General features: G+C 42.1%; 1 protein-coding gene across 1 annotated transcript in view; it reads left to right on the top strand.

Annotated features, from left to right (window-relative positions):
• Positions 1-19,555, top strand: part of LRMDA (leucine rich melanocyte differentiation associated) — a 1,022,609-nt gene that overhangs the window by 552,204 nt on the left and 450,850 nt on the right. Inside the window, exon 3 of the mRNA XM_077778654.1 lies at positions 14,042-14,170. Within this exon, the coding sequence (XP_077634780.1) occupies positions 14,042-14,170 (129 nt within the window). The remainder of the gene's footprint in view (positions 1-14,041; positions 14,171-19,555) is intronic.

Below are 19,555 nucleotides of genomic sequence, written 5' to 3'. Positions count from 1 at the left end.
GCCTCTGGTTAAATGACTGCCACTCTTGGCACTGGATCGCCATTGTGGTGTTTTCATTAAGCAGTGTGTTGTTTGATGGAGACTATCTAGTAAACTCAGTGAAGCTAAACATAGATGCAGGGCCAGGGGACCCAAATCAGGGAATACATATGGAAATGGGAAATTAGCTGCCTTTGGGTTAGGAGGTATCTAAGACATTCACTCATGGCCCCTTGGACGAGAGCATATCAAAGTAGGAGTTTGTGGACCAGGAGAATATTCCTCACTTAGCTACAAAATCCTAGCCCATCAGGCTCCACACAGGTGGGAGCAGACTTGTTTCATTCACCTTAGGCCTAGATAGAGGGTGCTCAGTAAATATTCCCTGAAGGAGTAAGTTAATGAATGAATAATCCAATTTGTAGTTTTTAGGGTACTTTTCTGTTTGGTCAGGCCATTTAATTTCCATATCTCAAGTGTCTCTGCACAATACTGGGCACACATAGGGCTTTTTTTTTTTTTTTTTTTTAATGATTTACAGACGTAATGAAATCAAACTTTTCTTCCTCTGCTGACTTACTAGCACAGTGAATGGAAAAAACAGTGGTCAGTGTCCATCCTGGATACATGTAACTCTCAGTCTTCCTGGTCTTTCCAAATTGTTATCCTCTTCCTTCTGCCATTTTTTTCTTTTTAAAATTAATTTATTAAGACCAATCAAATTAAAACTGCTTCTGTCCAGGGCATCTCAGAGTCCATTCATTATGGCTTCTTATCTTGGCAGACAATCGGCATGGAAAGGCAGCTTGGCCATTATGCACATACAAAGCCCATCACTTCCCTACCAATGGCCAATTCATCAAACATTTATCTTTTGCCCTCTGAGCACTGTGTCACTTAGCCTGTCACTCCCTGGTCTAGGATATTAGGAAAGATGAAAAAAAAACACAGGGGGAGAGGGGGAGTTTTTTCTCCCCCAACTTCTCCCTCCCAGATTATTTTGTTAATCAGATTTCATACTTGAGACTTGAAACTCTCCCCTACCCCTGCTGCACTCCAGCCTCTATTTTTGGCCATATGAAGATTGCTACATTTACTCTCAACTTTTTACTGAGTGATGGCATGTCTAAGGCAAAGATAAAACTTTAGCTTGGTGTGGGAGCTTTTCCTCTTGTAACCCACTTTAGAGCAGAGAATGTTAGAAAATGAACAGACATCTAAAATGATTGAGTCCGGCCTGCCCAGTTTACAAAAAAGTTAAGTGAGGCCCAGAGCAGCACAAAGGTTTTGACTGAAGCACTGCAAGAAGATAGTCACCAAGGCAGGACAAGAATCAGGGTCCCTGGTCATCTTCAGATAGAGGTTCTCCCAAGCTGACATTTCCTTATGTTGTCTGATGATTCTGAGTACATGTTAGTATGTCTTTTGGTGTTTTAGCTACTTACTTCCTTACCTGAGATAACTAATTACTTCTTTTGAAAATAAAATGCACACTTTTTTCCCCTCAAAAACAATCTTTCAAGTATCAATGACCCCTATGTCTACCTGGGCTTGTTTTTAGCTACCTTATCTCATGTCCTCCCTCTTCCAATATCTGCAAAGTGTAGAGGTCTGGGATTTTTCCTCCACCATAATGGATGAGAAAATGATAGCCAGAAACTGAAAACAGAAATCGGGCACCCAAATTTAGTGGTCTTTCTTTGTGTGCCCAATTGCCACATTTGTGTTTGGCTTCACTGGAGTGACAAGATAGTCTCCATTGAAATACCACATTCTTTGTGAAAATACCAACATGATATTCTAACCCCAAGAGCAGCGGTCAGGTAACAGAAGAGGCACATAGAGATGAAAGAACCTGCATTTAGTCCAGGGGGAAAATCTTGTGTTCTTCGTGCTTCACATCTGCAAGCATTTGATTTGTCTTCTTTGTCCCTAAAACTGTTAACTTCTGTGAGGTGCTGGTTCTCGGGTCCCAGAATGTGCCTTTATATGAAACAGAGTGCAACCCTAACAAAGTCATTCTTTGAAAGATTTTGCGAAGTATGGAACTAGGGTTGTTTTGAAGGAAGGAAAATGACTCCAGTAGTAAGCCACTTTTGGAAGTCACCATATCACCCAGGGCCTTCTTTCCTTCAGGAGATATAAAGCTATCTTGTAGTCTGGGACGGAAAACATGTTTTAACCTTTTTCAGCCAACTGGGACCTCACAGAATCAGTAGTTGGCACAGCTTTGCGGGTGTTCCTGGCCTGGTTCCATTCCAGGGGGCCTTGCCCATAGGGAAGCTGGTCTTTGGGCAGGTATTTGATTAGGGCCCCTCTGGGTCCCTAGGGCCTTGAGGCACAGCCATGTAAATGTCTCCTTTTCTGGTTGGTTTGCAATGAGTAGACACCATCTGTTGAATTAAATTCCCTTTATGGAGGGTGGTGAAAGGCTTGTGTGGAAGAGACACTGTTATCTTTCAAGCAAACAGTTCATGAGGTTGAAGAGCTGTGTTCTTGGCCCAACATATGTTTGCCCAATGGCTGTGGGAGCCTCCCCCACCAGGCGCTGAATTCCGTCCCATGGCGACGTGCACACATACCGCGGCTGCAACACACCATGTCCACTCCCTTACATCTCCCTAGTAAAGAAAACCTCCATTTATAGAACCCGCCAAACAAACTCACTCTTTAGACTCTTAAAAACAAACAAGATCCTGAGGCCACAGGCTCCATGCGTACATGTGTGGTTTTGTAAAATCTCAAGCCGTGAATCAAAATAATTTTAGAGACATAGTCAAAGCCCATACCAAGCCCTATCACCAGAGTGGGAGAAATGCAGGAAAGATTCAGCAAGAGGCATGGAGGACAGCCGAATGGGCAGAGTGTTGGGAATAAGACATGGAGGCATCTAGCTTGTTCATAGGGAGGGTACCTGGTCCTTACCTCTCTCCTCAGGGAACCACTTGCTGCAATAACTTCAGGACAAACACGGGAGGGGTAGGCAGAAAATGGTGACTGCTGCAGCCCTCATTTCTTTCCTCCCAACTTCTAGAGCCCATTTTCCCCACTCTGCTTAATAATGTGCTGTTCTTTATGGTCTCTCCATCTCAAGTCCAACTTCTTCCTCTGTTCCCATGGATGGTAAGCCCACAGGGAGCAGGTGCCATGACTTGTACATCTTTTGTATCCCCAGATACAGGTGGGTCCTGAGAGAGCCTGCCATGTTGGAAGGGGATAACACATGTACCCTTTCTTGTGCCAAGTAGGCTTTTTGGAATGACAGTTGCTTGCATGATGGGTTTAGTTATCTCTTCTTCTTATGTTCCTTTGCTACCAAATTTGGCATAAAGTGTAAGAAGATGCTCACAGAATTAGTATTCAGTTGGATTGAGATTTAGCTCAAGCCCACTTCCTCTTGAAACCTTCTCTAATCCTCCTCCCTCCTCAGAGTGTTGTTTATCATCCCAATCTAACCCATTACCCTGCCTACATCTGCGTAAAGTAGGGGAGCATGCCCCAGTGCTTTGTGTAGCCCCAGAGACTAGCAAAGTACTGGGCACAGAAATGGCACTCAGTACATTTTTGTGAATGAGTGAAATGAATGAATGAATAAGTGAGCTATAGAGGTACATGCCAATGGGATTAGCTCCACCTAAAGCATACTTTACTTCATGAAGGCCACATTAAATATAAGAATTAGTTCTTAAGGGGATTGTTTTAGGAGGGTCAGGAAGGGATGTAGATCAAAAGACAAAAGAATTTGAAGACCATCAGTATGGTTGAAGACATACAATAAATGGATTACAAAGCTATACACAGTGTTTGGAGAAAGGATGTAGCAATAGTGAATTTCTGTTTTTAGATCTCAGCTAGAAATTATTTAAAGGTAATTTAGCGTAGTTCAGTTGAAGGACCACTGCATTCTGTGTCCAAATATTCTAGACATGGATTGGTTACTCTGTATGGTTTTAGGTAAGCCACTTTGTCTCTCTGATTATTAGTCACTTTCTGTGAAGTTGAGGATAGAACACCCTAAAATTCTTCTGGGACTCAAAGTCTATGAAGAAGACCGTGACAGTTCAAATACAACTGTGACTTAGTCCCAGCTAGAGGATGAGAAGAAGGCACACAGTTTAGTGTGATGGAGAATAACAGAGCTAGGACTCTCTGCTCCCCTCTTTCCACCAGGCTGTCTGGCAGGGAAGGAGCAGCTCTTGTAAACTGTAGTTACAAACAAAGGAGCTCCCGTTGGATAGGCACAGTATATGGGTAGAATATTGGAGTCACCAAATCTAATATTGTATGCAGAATTTTCCTTTAAACATTCTAAGTGATTCTAACCTCTGATCACAAATAGTGACTGAGAAGACAGCTCAGTCCTTTGGTGAACAGCCCTCTGTTTTTGTAAGTTTTTAAAAATTGATTCAAGACCTTTCCTTCCAGCTTCTATTATTTTGTCTTATTTGTTTTTGATTCTGCCTTCTGGAATGCCACAGACTTAGTACTCTGAAACAACTAAGCCTCTTCTGCTCTTGGTTAAATCATTTTGACTGTCGCCATCACTGTTTCTTACACCCCTCACCAGCTGCTCAGTCTCGATGTATGGTATTTCTGAGTGCTGATGTCCCTTTGAGTCTGGCACTCAGAACTGAAACAAAACTCCCAGTGGAGTTACTTAGGGACCAGTAGAGTAGGATCAGATTCCCTTCTGGGGAGGCAGCCCCACTCTGCTGATTCATACTAAGCCTTTATACACACTGCTCTTCATGCAGGGTTCCTGCATCTTGTGTTTGGAGAATCGTTTTATTTAAAAGTAATAGTTACTGGAGTCTTTTCTGATTATGTGATACTCATGATAGAAAACCTAGTAACTAATGAACACTGTAAAAGAGAAGAAAAATACCCTATAAATAACCACTGTGCACAGGTTAGTAGTATATATCTGGGATCACTCTATCAGTATGTAGGTATATGAGTACATGTATGCACTGAAGCACCGGTATTTACGTACAGAATTCTCCTAATGTCGCTATGTACAAGATTGTACATTAACAGTAGTTTGTAAACTGGAAACAGCTAACAGACTACTTTAATGGCTCTTAACCATCTATATGGAAAACATGGTACAAATTAAAATTTGTGTAGGGAATGGAGGGGAGACCTAGATGATTTAATTTTAGTGCATGAGATTGTACTTTGTGTGCTGTATGTATTAAGACTTCAGTTTAGGTACTTAAATAGATAGCATGACATTTTATTGGATCAGTAGATATATGTCTACAATATCATTTTTAATTACCACATGGTATTTCATTATACAGATACATTGAGCTTTATGTGATCACTTATCATTGGGCATTTAGGCATGTTTACATTGTTACTATAAATAATGCTATAGGGAACATACTTAAACCATGCACATTTCTTTAATATTTATTGAATAAATTATTAGAATATAAATTGCCATCCAGAAAGGTTATAACAGCATCAGTCTCCTCTAAGTATTGTGTTGGTCTGTTACTTGGAACTTTTGACAAGACTATGTTATGATGTAAGGAAACATGGATTTGTTAGTGAAATGAAAAGATCTCGTTTAATAGAACTCCCCTATGACCCAGCAATAGCACTGCTAGGAATTAACCCAAGGGATACAGGGGTGCTGATGCATAGGAGCGCATGTACCCCAATATTCATAGCAGCACTCTCAACAATAGCCAAAACATAGAAAGAANTGTTATATGGAAACCAACTTGACAATAAACTATTTAAAAAAAATTAAAATCCATAAAAAAAAGGAAGGAAGGAAGGAAGGAAGGAAAGGAAGGAAGGAAGGAAGGAAGGAAATGTAAGGGGTGCCTGTTCTGTGCAGGCAGCTCAGAGCCTGGAGCCTGTTTCAGGTTCTGTGTCTCCCTCTCTCTCTGTCCCTTCCCTGCTCATGCTCTGTCTCTCTCTGTTTCAAAAATAAATAAAAAGTATATAAAAAAAGAAAATATCTCGTTTAAATTGAATATTTTAGATTCCCAGTGAAGTTGGAATTTCACTCTGCCTTTCTAATATTGACCATATGTATGCCTTATGCATTTTCTTTCCATGTCTTTTGGTTTTCCTTGGGGCTTTCAGCTTTCCCTTAATCATTTTCAAAGGCTCATTTAATATTAGGACTTTTAAACCTTAGATTGTAGGAGAGATTGGAAATATTTTCCCAATTTACATTTGCCTTTTAAGAGTTTCTTCAAATAGGTATTTTTGGATAGTTGGACCTTAAATTTTTTTAATTTTTATTTTTTTAGAGAGAGAGACACACACACAGAGAGACAGCACACAAGTCAGGAAGAGGGACAGAGAGGGAGAGAGAATCTCAAGCAGGCTCCATGCTCAGTGCAGAGTCTGACACTGGGCTCGGTCCCACAACCCTGGGATAGTGACCTGAGCTGAAATCAAGAGTTGGACACTCAACTGACTGAGCCACCTGGACACTGCTTTGGTAGTTGGACTTGAAATGTATATTCAGATCTTCACATTAGATAATATGAAGTTTCGTCTTTTTGGGCTAAAACAATCTATTGATTCCAACATGATCATTTTGGATTCTCCTGTATGCTCCTGAATATCTTTCTTGGGTCTTGTACTCCATAAATGTGATAAACATATCCTTAACCAAGTTGTTGGCAAAAAGCAGGACCAGAGTCCCCAGACCCTTCCTTCGGCACAAGCTGGGCCGTTAATTAGTATTCTTCAGGTATATGTTTGAACCATTTATGGCTCTGTCTAAAGTTGTCATTTTATAGCCTAGTTTTTGCTCTCCTGTCATAGGGTTATCTTTAGAATCATTTCAAAGCCTTTTTGAAATCTGGTACAATATACCTTTATTCCTAGTCAACTGTCCACATTAATAGCTGGTCTCACAAAACTTGTCCTTAATGTACAGAAACTGCCTGTTTGAGACTCAATGCCATATATATATCTTGTTGCATATTACAGAGGATTCAAACTAGCTTATTAGAATTAATAAAACAAAAAACTAATAAATAGATAACATATAAAGACTATAAAAATTATAATCCTCAACTACAAAGTTAGAAAGCAGATCTAGAAACTATGGGTTACCTTTTTACATCTGAGTCACAATTTCACTCTGAGCTTCCTGGTAGCAAAAGTAAAAAGAGTAACATGACTAGAAACCTGATTTACATTGTCCTAAGGTAAACAAATACCAGTTTCTCAGAAGTATAATCTGACTAGAATTTTATAAGTATATGAACTTATTAATCCAAAGTGTGAAGAATCTTACTTCCCTTTCCAAATAACTGCAGTTGTATTACCGATTTCTGGGTTTCCAACTCCTTATATATTTTCCATAATTCTTTAGGGATCATATATAACAGTTTTCTTAGTATTTTAGGTATGGTGCATGATGGCTTCACACTTGATTCCACTTAGAGTTAACAAATACCTAGTCAGATGCCTTATGTTTTTGACTAGTCTTGGATTCATGTCTGTTATGCCAGTGTTGAATTTTATTCCATGCAGCTCAAGGATTATCCATCCTGACAAGGGACTTAAGGGCTTTGGGGTGACTTTGACAAATTCCGTATGATATACTATCACATGGTGTTAGTATATACGATTATACATAGCCATGAGCCTGTTCCACATTTGTCTGCTTTTTTAGAGACTTTCACCCCCTCGTGATATATTACTTGTATAATATCCCATATCCCTGCCTATGTGACCTGATTGACAAAAAATATATAGAAAATATATAGACATAACTGTACAGATAGTACTTTATCTAAAAATATAGTATTTGTTGTATAGTGTATGTACTACAGAATAGTAGTATATATTGTATAGTGTATGTACTATGCTATCTCTAGTAGTATCCGCTGGTATATACTATATAGAGTATGTACTAAACTCTCTATAGTACTATTCTGTGGTATTTGCTGAATGGTGTATGTACTATGTTATCTCTAGTGCTGTTCCAGGGCATATGCTGTATGGAGTATATATTACACCATCTCCAATAGTGTTATGGGGTATATGCTGAGTAGTACATACTACACCATCTCTAGTAGTGTTCTGCATTATGTGCCGTTTGGAGTATGTACTGTGCCATCTCTAGTATTGTTCTGGGGTATATGCTGTATGGAGTATGTACTACACCATCTCTTGTAGTGTTCCAGGGTGTATGCTGTATGTAGTACGTGCTGCACCATCTCTAGTACTGTTCTGGGGTACGTGCTGTATGGAGTATGTACTGCACCACCTCTAGTAGTGTTCTGAGGTATATGCTGTATAGAGTATGTACTATACCATCTCTCGTAGCGTTCTGGGGTATATGCTGTATGTAGTACATGCTGCACCATCTCTAGTACTGTTCTGGGGTACGTGCTGTATGGAGTATGTACTGCACCATCTCTAGTAGTGTTCTGAGGTATATGCTATAGAGTGTATGTATTACACCATCTCTAGTAGTGTCCCGGGGTATATGCTGTATGGAGTACGTACTACACCATCTCTAGTAGTGTCCCGGGGTATATGCTATATAGTGTACCTACTACGCCTTCTCCAGTAGTGTTCTGGGTTATATGCTGTATGGCGTGTGTACTACGCCATTTTTAGTAGTGTTCTGAGGTATATACTATATAGTGTATGTACTACACCATCTCTAGTAGTATTCTGGGGTATATGCTGTATAGTGTACATACTACTTCATCTCCAGTAGTGTTCTGGGGCATATGCTGTATGGAGTATGTACTACGCCATCTCTAGTAGTACCATTTACATGTGCTCTAAAAAGAATTTTGTGACCGAAAGAACAAGTATCTCTCATGTGTTTGTATTAATGGCCTTTCAAAGGTGTCTGGTGCCACTAGCCATTTTCTGGGATATGAGCTGTCATATCACTGTTGTCCCATTCTTTTCTTTCTTCCTTCATCCCTTCCCTATAGCTCTGTGTTGCCTGTCCTGTTCTTGTAGCTTTGGTAATGACCTCTGTTGTCAGTTTGAAAACGTTTTCTGAGGACCTGCTGTGTGCCAGGCCCTGTGCTTGGCCTGGTGAGGCAAGTAAAAGAGGTGCAAGTTGCTATTTCTGCTCTCAGAGGTGATATTTAAATTATTAAACAACTACACTGATCAGTCAGACACATCCTGTCTAGACCAGGGTCTCTAGAGACTCCATGCTGTGGGGGCATTAACCACCTAGTTGCTGGATTGTGAAGGGTCTGGGGACTCTGGGGTCCCCAGGGTAGCAGGAGAGGTACTCAGAGTTCAATTATTCACAAGTAGTAAAGAAGGATTTAAATAGCCTAATAACCAGTTGTGGTGTATGGGTGCAGAACCACTGAACATCACCTCTGCCTGTTCATAGACACTGGCCCCAGGGTAGATAGAAGGAGGCATTTGGCCTCTGAAGGAATGGATGTAGGCATTGCCCTCCCAGCTTCTGGTCGGTTGCCCTGAAGCTTCCTCTTTGTCCTGCCTTTGAGATTCTACTGTCAGCTTTTCTCTGAGTGGCTCACAGGCTCAGGGTTGGGCAGTAGGCAGTTGACAAAGGGGAATTGGGCCCTCTCTGTGCATTTGACAACTCTCCAGGTATTATGGAGGTTACATCAAGATCCCTTTTTTGTTGGATGCTGGGCAGATGAAAGTCATCCGGAAAGACCATTTTAGAGCAGGCAGCAGCTGACCCTTGCAGGTCTACCGGACTAGCCACTGTGGTTAACATAAGACAGATGGGGTAGGTTCCCTAGAATTTCCACAGCCTCCCATTTTCTCAGATATATTAGAGGCAGTAGGTAAAGATTTTAGTTCATATCTTATTTTCTTAATTGGTTTGACAACATCCCAACCTTTGGATCTGGGTTTGAGTCCAGCTGGGGTTCCACAGAGAGAGAGATTTCTCCTTAGGGTCTGTGGTTAATTGTGTCTCCCCATCCCTGACTGCGTCATGCAGGGTAGGAGCATCATCCCTGGTATAGGCTGAAAGCTAAGGAAAGAGGGATCTAATTGTTACCACCACTTATACCCCAGGAATAAGGTTGGCATTTCTTGAATGGAGGGTTCTGGAGGTGTCCTCCAGTCATTTTTCTGGCTGGATTTTTGCTGGGTAAGAGGCAGGATTAGTAGGTCATCGCCCCAAATCCTACTATGGATTAGTAGGTCATCGCCCCAAACCTACCAGCTCTGCTTTGGTCCGGGCCCTTCTCCTTCCCCATTCTGATGAGTGGATAACTTTTGGGAATAGAATGAAGGCCACTGAGTGGGAGCTCATCCAGGAGCAGAAGGTATTGGGGTTTAAGAGACCACTCCTTTGTGGGGCCTGCTGCCCTGCCCCAGGCCCCTCTTTAGCAGCTCACAACCACTGGCCTAGCTTGGAAGGGCTGGGGCCGCCTGGTTAGTGCCGCTGTTTTTATAAGTTAATGAGGGCAGAGTGTGAGCCACAGGCAATGATGCTGGGATATTAACTGTGACAGGAAGCTTGATCATAATTATCTTAACGAGGATAGGGTTAATTACAGTGGAAACTTAAAAGTTCTCTCTGTTTGAATCCGCTAGAGCTGAATGCGTTGTGATGTTTTGTCATTTTGATATGACTTTGGAAAAGGCACAGGGACTCTCCCAGCAGCCGTAGCGGCTCCTGGGGGAACCCAGCCAGAGCCCTGTGAACGAGGTAACTGAGATGGTACCTGTGGGTGAGATAATGGGCAGCTTTCCTACAGGGGAGGCGGGAGGCAGGCAGCCGGCAATGCACTTCGGAGGTGCTGATTAGGTTTCCAGAGCAAACCACCTGCCACAGGTCAGACCGCACACCCTGTCTCCCTGTCTTGCCCTTGGCATCTCTTCTCTGGGCTGGGAATACCTCTCTCCAACTGCCTTTGCTGAGGTAGTACGCACAGCCTTGCCCTCCCCCCTCCAGCCCCTGACCTTGGTACACATGTCTGCCTTTGCAGCCCACCCCTCAAACATCTGCAGATTGTAAACCAAGCTGGCAAAGGAAGCCTGCCGTGACAGGCGTCCCCTCCACCAGGGCTCTTGAGTCTGGGGTGCATTTTGCTGTCCACACACAAGATTATGGCAGAGAAATTGGAATCTCGTCATCTTTTCCTTGTAGCTACTAGAGCTGTCCCACTAAAGAGCACAGATCTGAGTGGATCCTTAAAGCCTTTTTTTTTGGTTTGTCCATTTAACAGCACACACCTCTTTGCAGGCATCTTGGATACAGGGGTATGAACTCAAAGATGAATGCAAATAATTCTTTCCCCTTCTCCTTCCATGAAAACAGCAGCAACAATAACAACCCAAAGTCCAATTTTTAAAAAGCAAAAAATAAAACCATCTTCCAGGTGTGTGTTCACTGGCCTCCGCGTGCCAGCCCAGCCCCACAAACCCTGTCTTCTCCAGTTTTACCCTTCCCTACGCTCTCTGTCTCCTGTCCCCAGTCCCTCAGCTCTGAATTTAGCTGATTAAATCACCAAGTGCACACTACACTGATGAAACGAAGACAGGGATTTATTAATTAGCAACCTCCCCCTCCTCCCAGGTAACACGGTTCCCTTTTAGCTGAGCAGCTAATAACATTAATGACAAAAAGAATCTTACAACCAGACAGGTGATGGGGGATTTGAACCTGACCGTCCCCTGCTTGGCTGTGAAGTTTCACTCAGAACTGAGCTCTGACCCAAAGCCCGCCCCAGAGAAAGGCAGCTCTGTGGGCACTCCCTCTGGTGTTCTTCGCTTTGTCTCTCTGCATGCTGTGTCATTTTTGTTTTATGCCTCCCTGGAAGCACTCTTGGAAGGGAGCTTTCTTTTGCTTGCCAGTTGCCAACCATTTGCCGATTCTCATGATAAGAGTATTATATTTGCATAACATAACTCAGGAACAATATGTATTTGGATGCTGCCTTTGACCATAGCCCAACTCAGGTTTGTGCACAAAGAACTTATTAGCCATCCATAAGGCACCCTGAAGGGAGGTGGCCTCAACAGGGCCTCCTCCTGAAAAGAACTTTTCCATCATCACTTATTAACCCCCATGGAGGGAACAGACTTCAGGGAAGGTGGAAGTTTCCCTGCAGAAGCCAGACTTGCGGCACCCCTTGCACATTTGCTCATCTGCCCACCCCCTGTATCCGGAACACACTCCCCCTCCAACACACCTCCTAAGGTCACAGCTACCAGAAAAATCATTGAATAAAAAAAGGAAGAAAAAGAAAGGAACCAGCATTTGCCAATGACTTGTTCGTCGTCTTTGGCTTACGTTCTTAAGATCCTGTGCCCTGGAAGCAGCACAGAACAAGGGAGTGCAGATGCGTTTTTGATGTGTCCAGACTCACACTTCAAGTAAATGGTGGAGCTGCGTCCCATCTTCCAAGTGTGTATGTTGCGTTTTGCCTCCCTGTAACATGAGAAAAAAGAGAAAGGAGGAGGAAGAAATGAAGCACAATGACCCCATTGACCCTTAGCCCAAAGTGTAAGTGGTATCAACTTCCAGCTGTGGCGCAGGTCGTGCTGGCGGCAGGAGTGGGGATGGTCTGGGTGCTGGGTCCTGAGGAACAGGGCAGCCAAGGGAGCTCTGCGCCCAGTGGAGTCGGGGGCTGTAATGACTCCCGGGCACATCACACCTCCTATGCATTGACGCCCTGTTTTGGAGTCTTGTTGGCACAAGTCCCAGAAAGGAACTACAGACGTCTGGAGACAGCTTTGGTGCTAAAGTTCACACTCACGTCAGATGTGCGGGCACTGCACGCACAAGCATCCGGCTCTGTAATGCAAGTGCCATCAGTAAATGAATAAATAGTGTAGACAACATCTCCCTGATTCGTCACATTTTATAGAATAGCCAGGAGATCCCAGGCGAGTCCGCCCTCTGGTCGATGTCGTAGCTCAGCTGTCAGCCTGTGCAAGCTCAGCACAGCTCTTGGGTCTGGCAGGTGAACGAGCTGGGAGTATGTGTGTCTGTGCAAGTCCCTCCACCGGGCGGCTTTCTTTAATTAACGTCTGCGCGCGCCAAGGCGAGCACATGCGCACAACTGCCCCTTGCCGCCTCCACCCCCAACACTCCTGAGCCCACAACATCAAGAGTTAACATTCAGCTAACTGGGTAAACAAGGCTATTTTTCCCTTTCTGATACTTTTTTTCCCCTGAGCCGGGTACTTAATTCTTTCAGATGCTTGATTATTTACTGCCTTGACATCTACATTGCTGCATTCCACACTTCTTTCAAAAATAAAGTGAGAAATCCACTTTCCATAAATTAAAACCGTAACTTCAAGCCAGGAGCATTGAAACAGAAATTCCCTCAACCCCTTCCTTAACCCACTGCCCCTCCCCCCTACCCCCCAACAAAAACAAAAACAAAAAGGAAAAGAAATCATGAAAGAAAAAGAAACAACCCTCTCTGACTGGAGTGATTATGTGCTTCTGAAGATGCCTTGCCTTTGGGGGCAGCCACAGGAACACTGGGCAGAAGCAAATTAAGTGATTAGTGGAGAAAAAGAAAAAGTGGGGGTGGGGGGGTAAGTCAAAGCCGGCGAAGGGAAAGAAAGGAAGCCTTCCTTGCCGTTTCCTGAACTGTGCAGAGGAGAACCGCTAAGAAATGATACTTGAAGTTATATTTATTATTGTAAGAGGGGTATGATATTTCTGGGCAGGAATGATGGATGACAACTTAAATTTGTGTCCAGGGAATGAAGGTGAACTGTGACAGAGTTATTTATCTTGGGAATGGAGGTTAGGGTCAGCCGAGGCTGGGTGCCTGAAGGCACAAGACATTGACAAATTTATCCTGCAGGCCGTATCTGAAGCCCTTTGTTTTGGATCCTGGCTACTCACTAAGTGACCCTCATCCTTCATGTTGGCAATGCGTGAAGGATGCGGTGAGTGCCAGCGGCCCCTTCTCCCCCGCCGCCCCCACCCCGGCTCCCGCTACTAATTCTTGTCATTCACTTTGCTGACAGGCACCAAGCCCAAACTATTCCCAGTCCTGAAAGGGAAGGTTAAAATATTTATTTCGGCTCATAATGGCCTCCCTGATTTAGTGCAGGATCATTTTTCCTGTTGCCTTTGTCATTGCAGGTCACTGGAAGGACTGAGCGCGTTCGGGAGCCTGGAGGAACTCATCCTGGACAACAATCTGCTCGGGAACGACCTCGTGTTGCCAGGGTTACCCAGGCTCCATACCTTAACCCTCAACAAGAACCAGATATCCTTGGNTTGAGGGTGTTATGCTGAGCGAAATAAGTCAGGCAGAAAAGGACACTTCAGAGTAATTTATTATAGGTCATTCATAAATGAAATGCACCATTATATCTTCCTGTTGCTCCATTTTAGTGTAGAGATCTAAGTTATGGCTGTGAAGAAATCTTTTTAATAGATAAAAATAGAGAAAGAAAATAATGTCATAGCCGCCGAGAAGGCAAAGCTCGGTTCTAGTTGCTTAGGCTTGTGTGGGAGGGCGACCTCTGGTGGGGAGTACGGGGTAGTGTCTCTAAGCGAACTTGGCCTTCACGTAGGTTTCTGGAAGGCTCTGGTGCAGGCCTGGGGTGTAACAGTTCTGGCAAAGGAGAGGGGGAAAGGGCAAAGGTGCGAGATACACTTGTGAAGCCCGCAAGTAGCTCTGTCCTCCGTGGTGTTTGATGTACTAGGGTGATGAGAGAGGCCTAGCTGAGTTATTTTACTGCATGCAGTCTCCTTAAGTGGGTGAGGACCTAGCCAGCCTGGGGTGAGGCACAGGAGGATTAATGGCTCTCGATTTTACAGGGAGGCTGAGAATGGAATATGAAGCTTTCTGCAGTATGAGGCACCTAGCTCGTGTGTACGGTTATGGGTCTCCATGCTGCCACAGCACCAGCTGGGGGGCAGTTATCAGTTTTGTTAACTCCTGTATCCATCACACCTAGAAAAATGCTTGGCATGGAACTGAGGTTCAGTGACTGTGGCATGAATGAATGAATGAATGATTATCATCAGCTGTTCTTTATTGAGCACTTCTGTGGGTCAAGCACTGTGCTGGGTGCCTTTAAGTGTATTATTTTTTATTCTTACCGAACCCTGGGAGATGGGTGTAGTTTCTCCATTTACCTGAATGAGGAAAGAGGTCAAGCACAGATCCAAAGCTGGACATTTACCAAAATGCTACGTCCCAGTCTTAACTGTAGTTATATCCAAAGGTCTTTACGTTCTTCTGTGTTGCTTCAGACTTGAAGTCAAATCACCTTGTTTTACTAGTGAAACATTTGAGACCTAGAGTAACTCAGTCACTTGTTCATGTTTGCATGGCAAGTTATAAATAGAAAAGGGATCAGAGCCTTTTCTGTAGAGTACGAAATATAACCAGATATTACATTTACCGTGTGTACAAATGTCTACTTTAAGAACGATAGGCAAAATAATTTATTAACCACTGCTTATACTTTAAGTCATAAGACAGTACTTTCTTTATTAGGTAGAATATGCTACGGTGGTGACTATAAATTGGCCCTTTAATAGAAGTGGAAGGAGAAGGAATACAAGTAAATATCAGTCTTTATCATAATGCAATATTGATGGGGTTTTTTTCCTCTCCTATCCTTTGGTCAAACAAGTTTCTTAGTCATTGTTCGAAAAATTATTACAGTCACTGTGTCACTGTCTTAGGTGATCACTTGGATGATATTCTCAAATCATTAAAGAACAGGAGGGGTACGAGAATAGAACTGGGTGATAATCTTCCTTCTTTGGGCCCCAGTGGTTATATCCTGTGTCCCACACCACTGTAGAGTGTTAGCCTTTGGACTTGGCTTCATGAGTCAGCTTAATCATGTTTAGCAGGTGGCTGGGGACAGGTCAGCCTCTGAAAGCCTCTGTTTCTCATCTTGTGTGTATGTGTGACATCACAGCTCTCACTTGCCTATTAGGAGAACTGGTTTAAAAAGAAGAATATATGAAAGGCTTTTTTGCATGTTAGAATTACAGTGCCATGGTAATGTGAGCAAAACAGGTTTCTGAAAGGGTGAAAAACCAGTTGCCTCTGCCCTGGGATATTTATTGTGAAGTTGGCAATATAAGAAATGGTGCTGTGAGAAGGACTTCCAGAACAGCCCACAGATCAACCCACAAGGACTTTGTCTGGCAAATGTTGTACAAATGCTAATCCCAAACTCAATTCCTCTTCTCCCTCAGCACACTTCCTGGCCAGTTCTCTGTCGCATTAATTGGTGCATACTAAGAAATGTAAGCTCATTTTAACACCAGCCTGAGAAAAATAATTAAAAGAAGAGCACACCAACTGTGAAAGAACATTTGACATCATCCCAGTCTACAGATGAACTAGTGGGTGATTTTTTTTCATTGACCTCTGATTTGTTTAATAATCAATCAATGAAAAGTGTTTGTTGGGTACTTAAGTATTCAGAATAGGTAGGTTATAGTATTGCTTTCCACTGTTACCACTGGCATTTGAAGAGCATTGAATAAATATTGATGTAAATATTGATGATTGACAGATTCCCTGATTAGTCTAATTAGGTTACACTAAGATGTAAGGTTCATGCTTCATATGAATTTACTAAGCATTATTGTCTCCCATTTTAGAGGGTTCATTTTCATAACTTGGCGTAGGATATGCTGAAAATGCACAGGAATCCATTCTGGATTTTGTTTTGTTTTTTAGATTCCACATGTAAGAGAGATCATAAGGTATTTGTCTTCCTCTGACTTATTTCACTTAGCATAATGTCCTTAGGGTCATCCATGTTGTGGCAAATGGCACGATTTTATTCTTTTTAATGGCTAAATATGTATTTATATATGTATTATATATTATAGTTATATAATATTATATATATAATTTTCTTTTACATTCAATTACTGATTGACACTTAGATTGTTTTCGTATCTTGGCTATTATAAATAACGTTGCACTGACCATGAGGGTATAGATGTCTTTAGCCAAAAATGGAATTGCTGAATCATACAATATTATTATTTTTAATATTTTTGGGAACCCATGTATTGTTTCCCATAGTGGCTGCATCTGTTTTCCTTCCCAACCACAGTGCAAAAGGGTTCCTGTTTCTCCATATCCTCCAAACATTTATTATTTCTGGTCATTTTGATAAAAGTTATTTTAATAGGTGTGAGATGGTATCTCATTTTAATTTAGTTTTGATTTACCTTTCCCTGATGATGAGTGATATTGAGCATCTTTTCATGTGTATTGGCCATCTGTATTTCTTCTTTAAAGAAATGTCTATTCGGTTCCTCTGCCCAGTTTTTCAATCAGATTGTTTTTTGCTATTGAGTTATATGAGTTCTTCAGATATTTTAGATATTCCTTATCAGATATATGATTTGCAGTCATTTCCTCCCATTCAGTAGGTTGCATTTTCATTTTTTAAATAGTTTTCTTTGCTGTGCAGAATGTTTCTCATTTCTTTCATTTTCATTCTCCAAATTTTTATTTAAGTTCCAGCTAGCTAACACAGTGCAATATTAGTTTCAGGTGTAGAATTTAGTGATTCATCCATTACATATAACACCTGGTGCTCATCACTACACATGCCCTTTTTAATCCTCATCACCTGTTTAACCGATCCCCTCAGCCATCCTCCCACCCACCTCCCCTCTAGTAACCATCAGTTTGTTCTCCATAGTGAAGGGTCTGTTAATTGGTTTGCCTCTCTCTTTTTTCACCTCTATATTCATTTGTTTTGTTTCTTAAATCCCACATATGAGTGAAATCATATAATATTTGTCTGTCTTTGATTGATTTTGCTTAGCATAATACATTCTAGTTCCAGCCACATCATTGCAGATGGTGCAATTTCTTTTTATGGCTGAGTAGTATTCCATTGTATATGTTTCTCATTTTTAAAGGAATAAATCAGGCTGGAGGATGGTTGTATTCTTAGTGTTGCCACCACCAGAGATTAGCAGGCCTTCTGGCCCTACAGTACTGAGGGATTTTCTTTGTCTTTGATTGAGTCCCTTTCCCTTTTCATTCCTCATCTTCTTCAATCTGTAGCAGTAATGCTGAGGGAGAAATGAGAGTAGTATGGGAGAAACTGACGCAGAAGGGGATGTGTAGCTATAGAGCTGGCCATTTATACTGCTGTGCTGATGGAGAGCACTCTATTACCAGTAGATACAAAAAGTTCTAGTTGGCTTTCTTTGGATGCAGCATAACTTCTTTCTCCTCTGGTCTACTGGTATAATCATGAAGACTGGCTTCGTTTCTCCACATACTTGACCCAGAAGTCACAGGATGAAAGCCAGGTAAAATCAGGAGTAACACTGTCTGTGACCCTTTTAACCTAATACTTCTGAGTCTACCTTTTCAGCCAACTGACTCTGCTACTTTCTTGTTGAATATACCCCTGACTCTTTAAGAGATGCTGTGTTCCAAATTGCTATTGCTGATTCCATGAAATGCCTTGGACTTGGGCTCTTTTAGTTAGCTTTGCTGCATAATAACCTACCTCAAAAGTCAGAGGCTTAAAACAACATATATGTTATTTGTTTAACATTGTGTATGTCAGTTGTTTGGGCAGGGCTCAACTGGATGGTTCTTCTGTGGATCGTGCTTTGGGTCTGTAGGCAGCCACAGTTATCTAGAGGTCTAGATGGGAAGGGGTGGTTTGAAATGGCACTCATATGTCTGGAAGTTGGTGCTCATTGTTGGTTAAACAACATGCTTCCAGTAGACTAACACGGGACTCTTTACGTGGGGCAGGTCTTTCAAGAGCAAAGCCCTAATGTACAAGTACTTTTCGAGCCCTATTTGCATCTTGGATGTTGCTGCCCCATGGCCAAAGCAAGTCACATGCCAAATGTAGAGCCATTGTGATAGGGGGCCATACAAGGTGTGTATGTAAAGAGACATGCCTCATTCCTTTAGTGGACCTTGGTGTCTCATCTCCTTAAGAACTTACCTCATCTTTATAATAAAGGGAGACCTAGAATCAAGTAATTATTGACCATCTACAAAGGTAGGTATTAGTTCTTTCTTACAAATTGAATCTTATTTTAAGTGTATTAGAAAGCTTGCTATTAAATGGGATTCTACCTGAAATTCTTTCAAAAGTTGTTTTGGTTTTAATTTTTGGTGTGCTTGTTTGTTTGCATACATAGAGATTTCCATTTTGGTTTTACTCTCAACTAGGTGTGTTTGAACAATGCTCTGTTACTGGACCCTGCAAACGTGGGTTCTGGGCTGCTTTATCCTTTGGTAAGAGGTACTGTCGTTTGGTGGTTAAGAACAGGCTTGGAAGCCAGACTTCCTGGGCTTGTACCCTGGCCCTGCCACTTGCTCCATGTTCTTGGACTAGTTATTTAACATCTTGATGCTCTGCTTTCCTCTGCAAAACTGGAACAGTAAAGGTACCCACCCCATAGGTTGTTGTGAGGGTTATTCTATTATGGTCAGTATTATTGCTATTTTTATTATTCTAGAGAATTATGTAAACTTCTTTGATCTTACTTGGGCTACGTTATAACCAAGGCCAGAGCATAGATTTAGAGTGTGTCTTTGACTTTTTTAATTTAACGTTACCTTCATATCATCTGTGAGGGGAGTACTATTGGTGAATACTCTCATTTTTTTTTTAAAGT

This window comes from Crocuta crocuta, unplaced genomic scaffold (genome assembly GCF_008692635.1).
Source record: "Crocuta crocuta isolate KB4526 unplaced genomic scaffold, BGI_CrCroc_1.0 scaffold167, whole genome shotgun sequence".
NCBI classification, from domain to species: Eukaryota; Metazoa; Chordata; class Mammalia; order Carnivora; family Hyaenidae; genus Crocuta; species Crocuta crocuta.
Note: the sequence above shows the minus strand (reverse complement) of the source record. Positions and strands in the feature narration are given on the sequence as shown.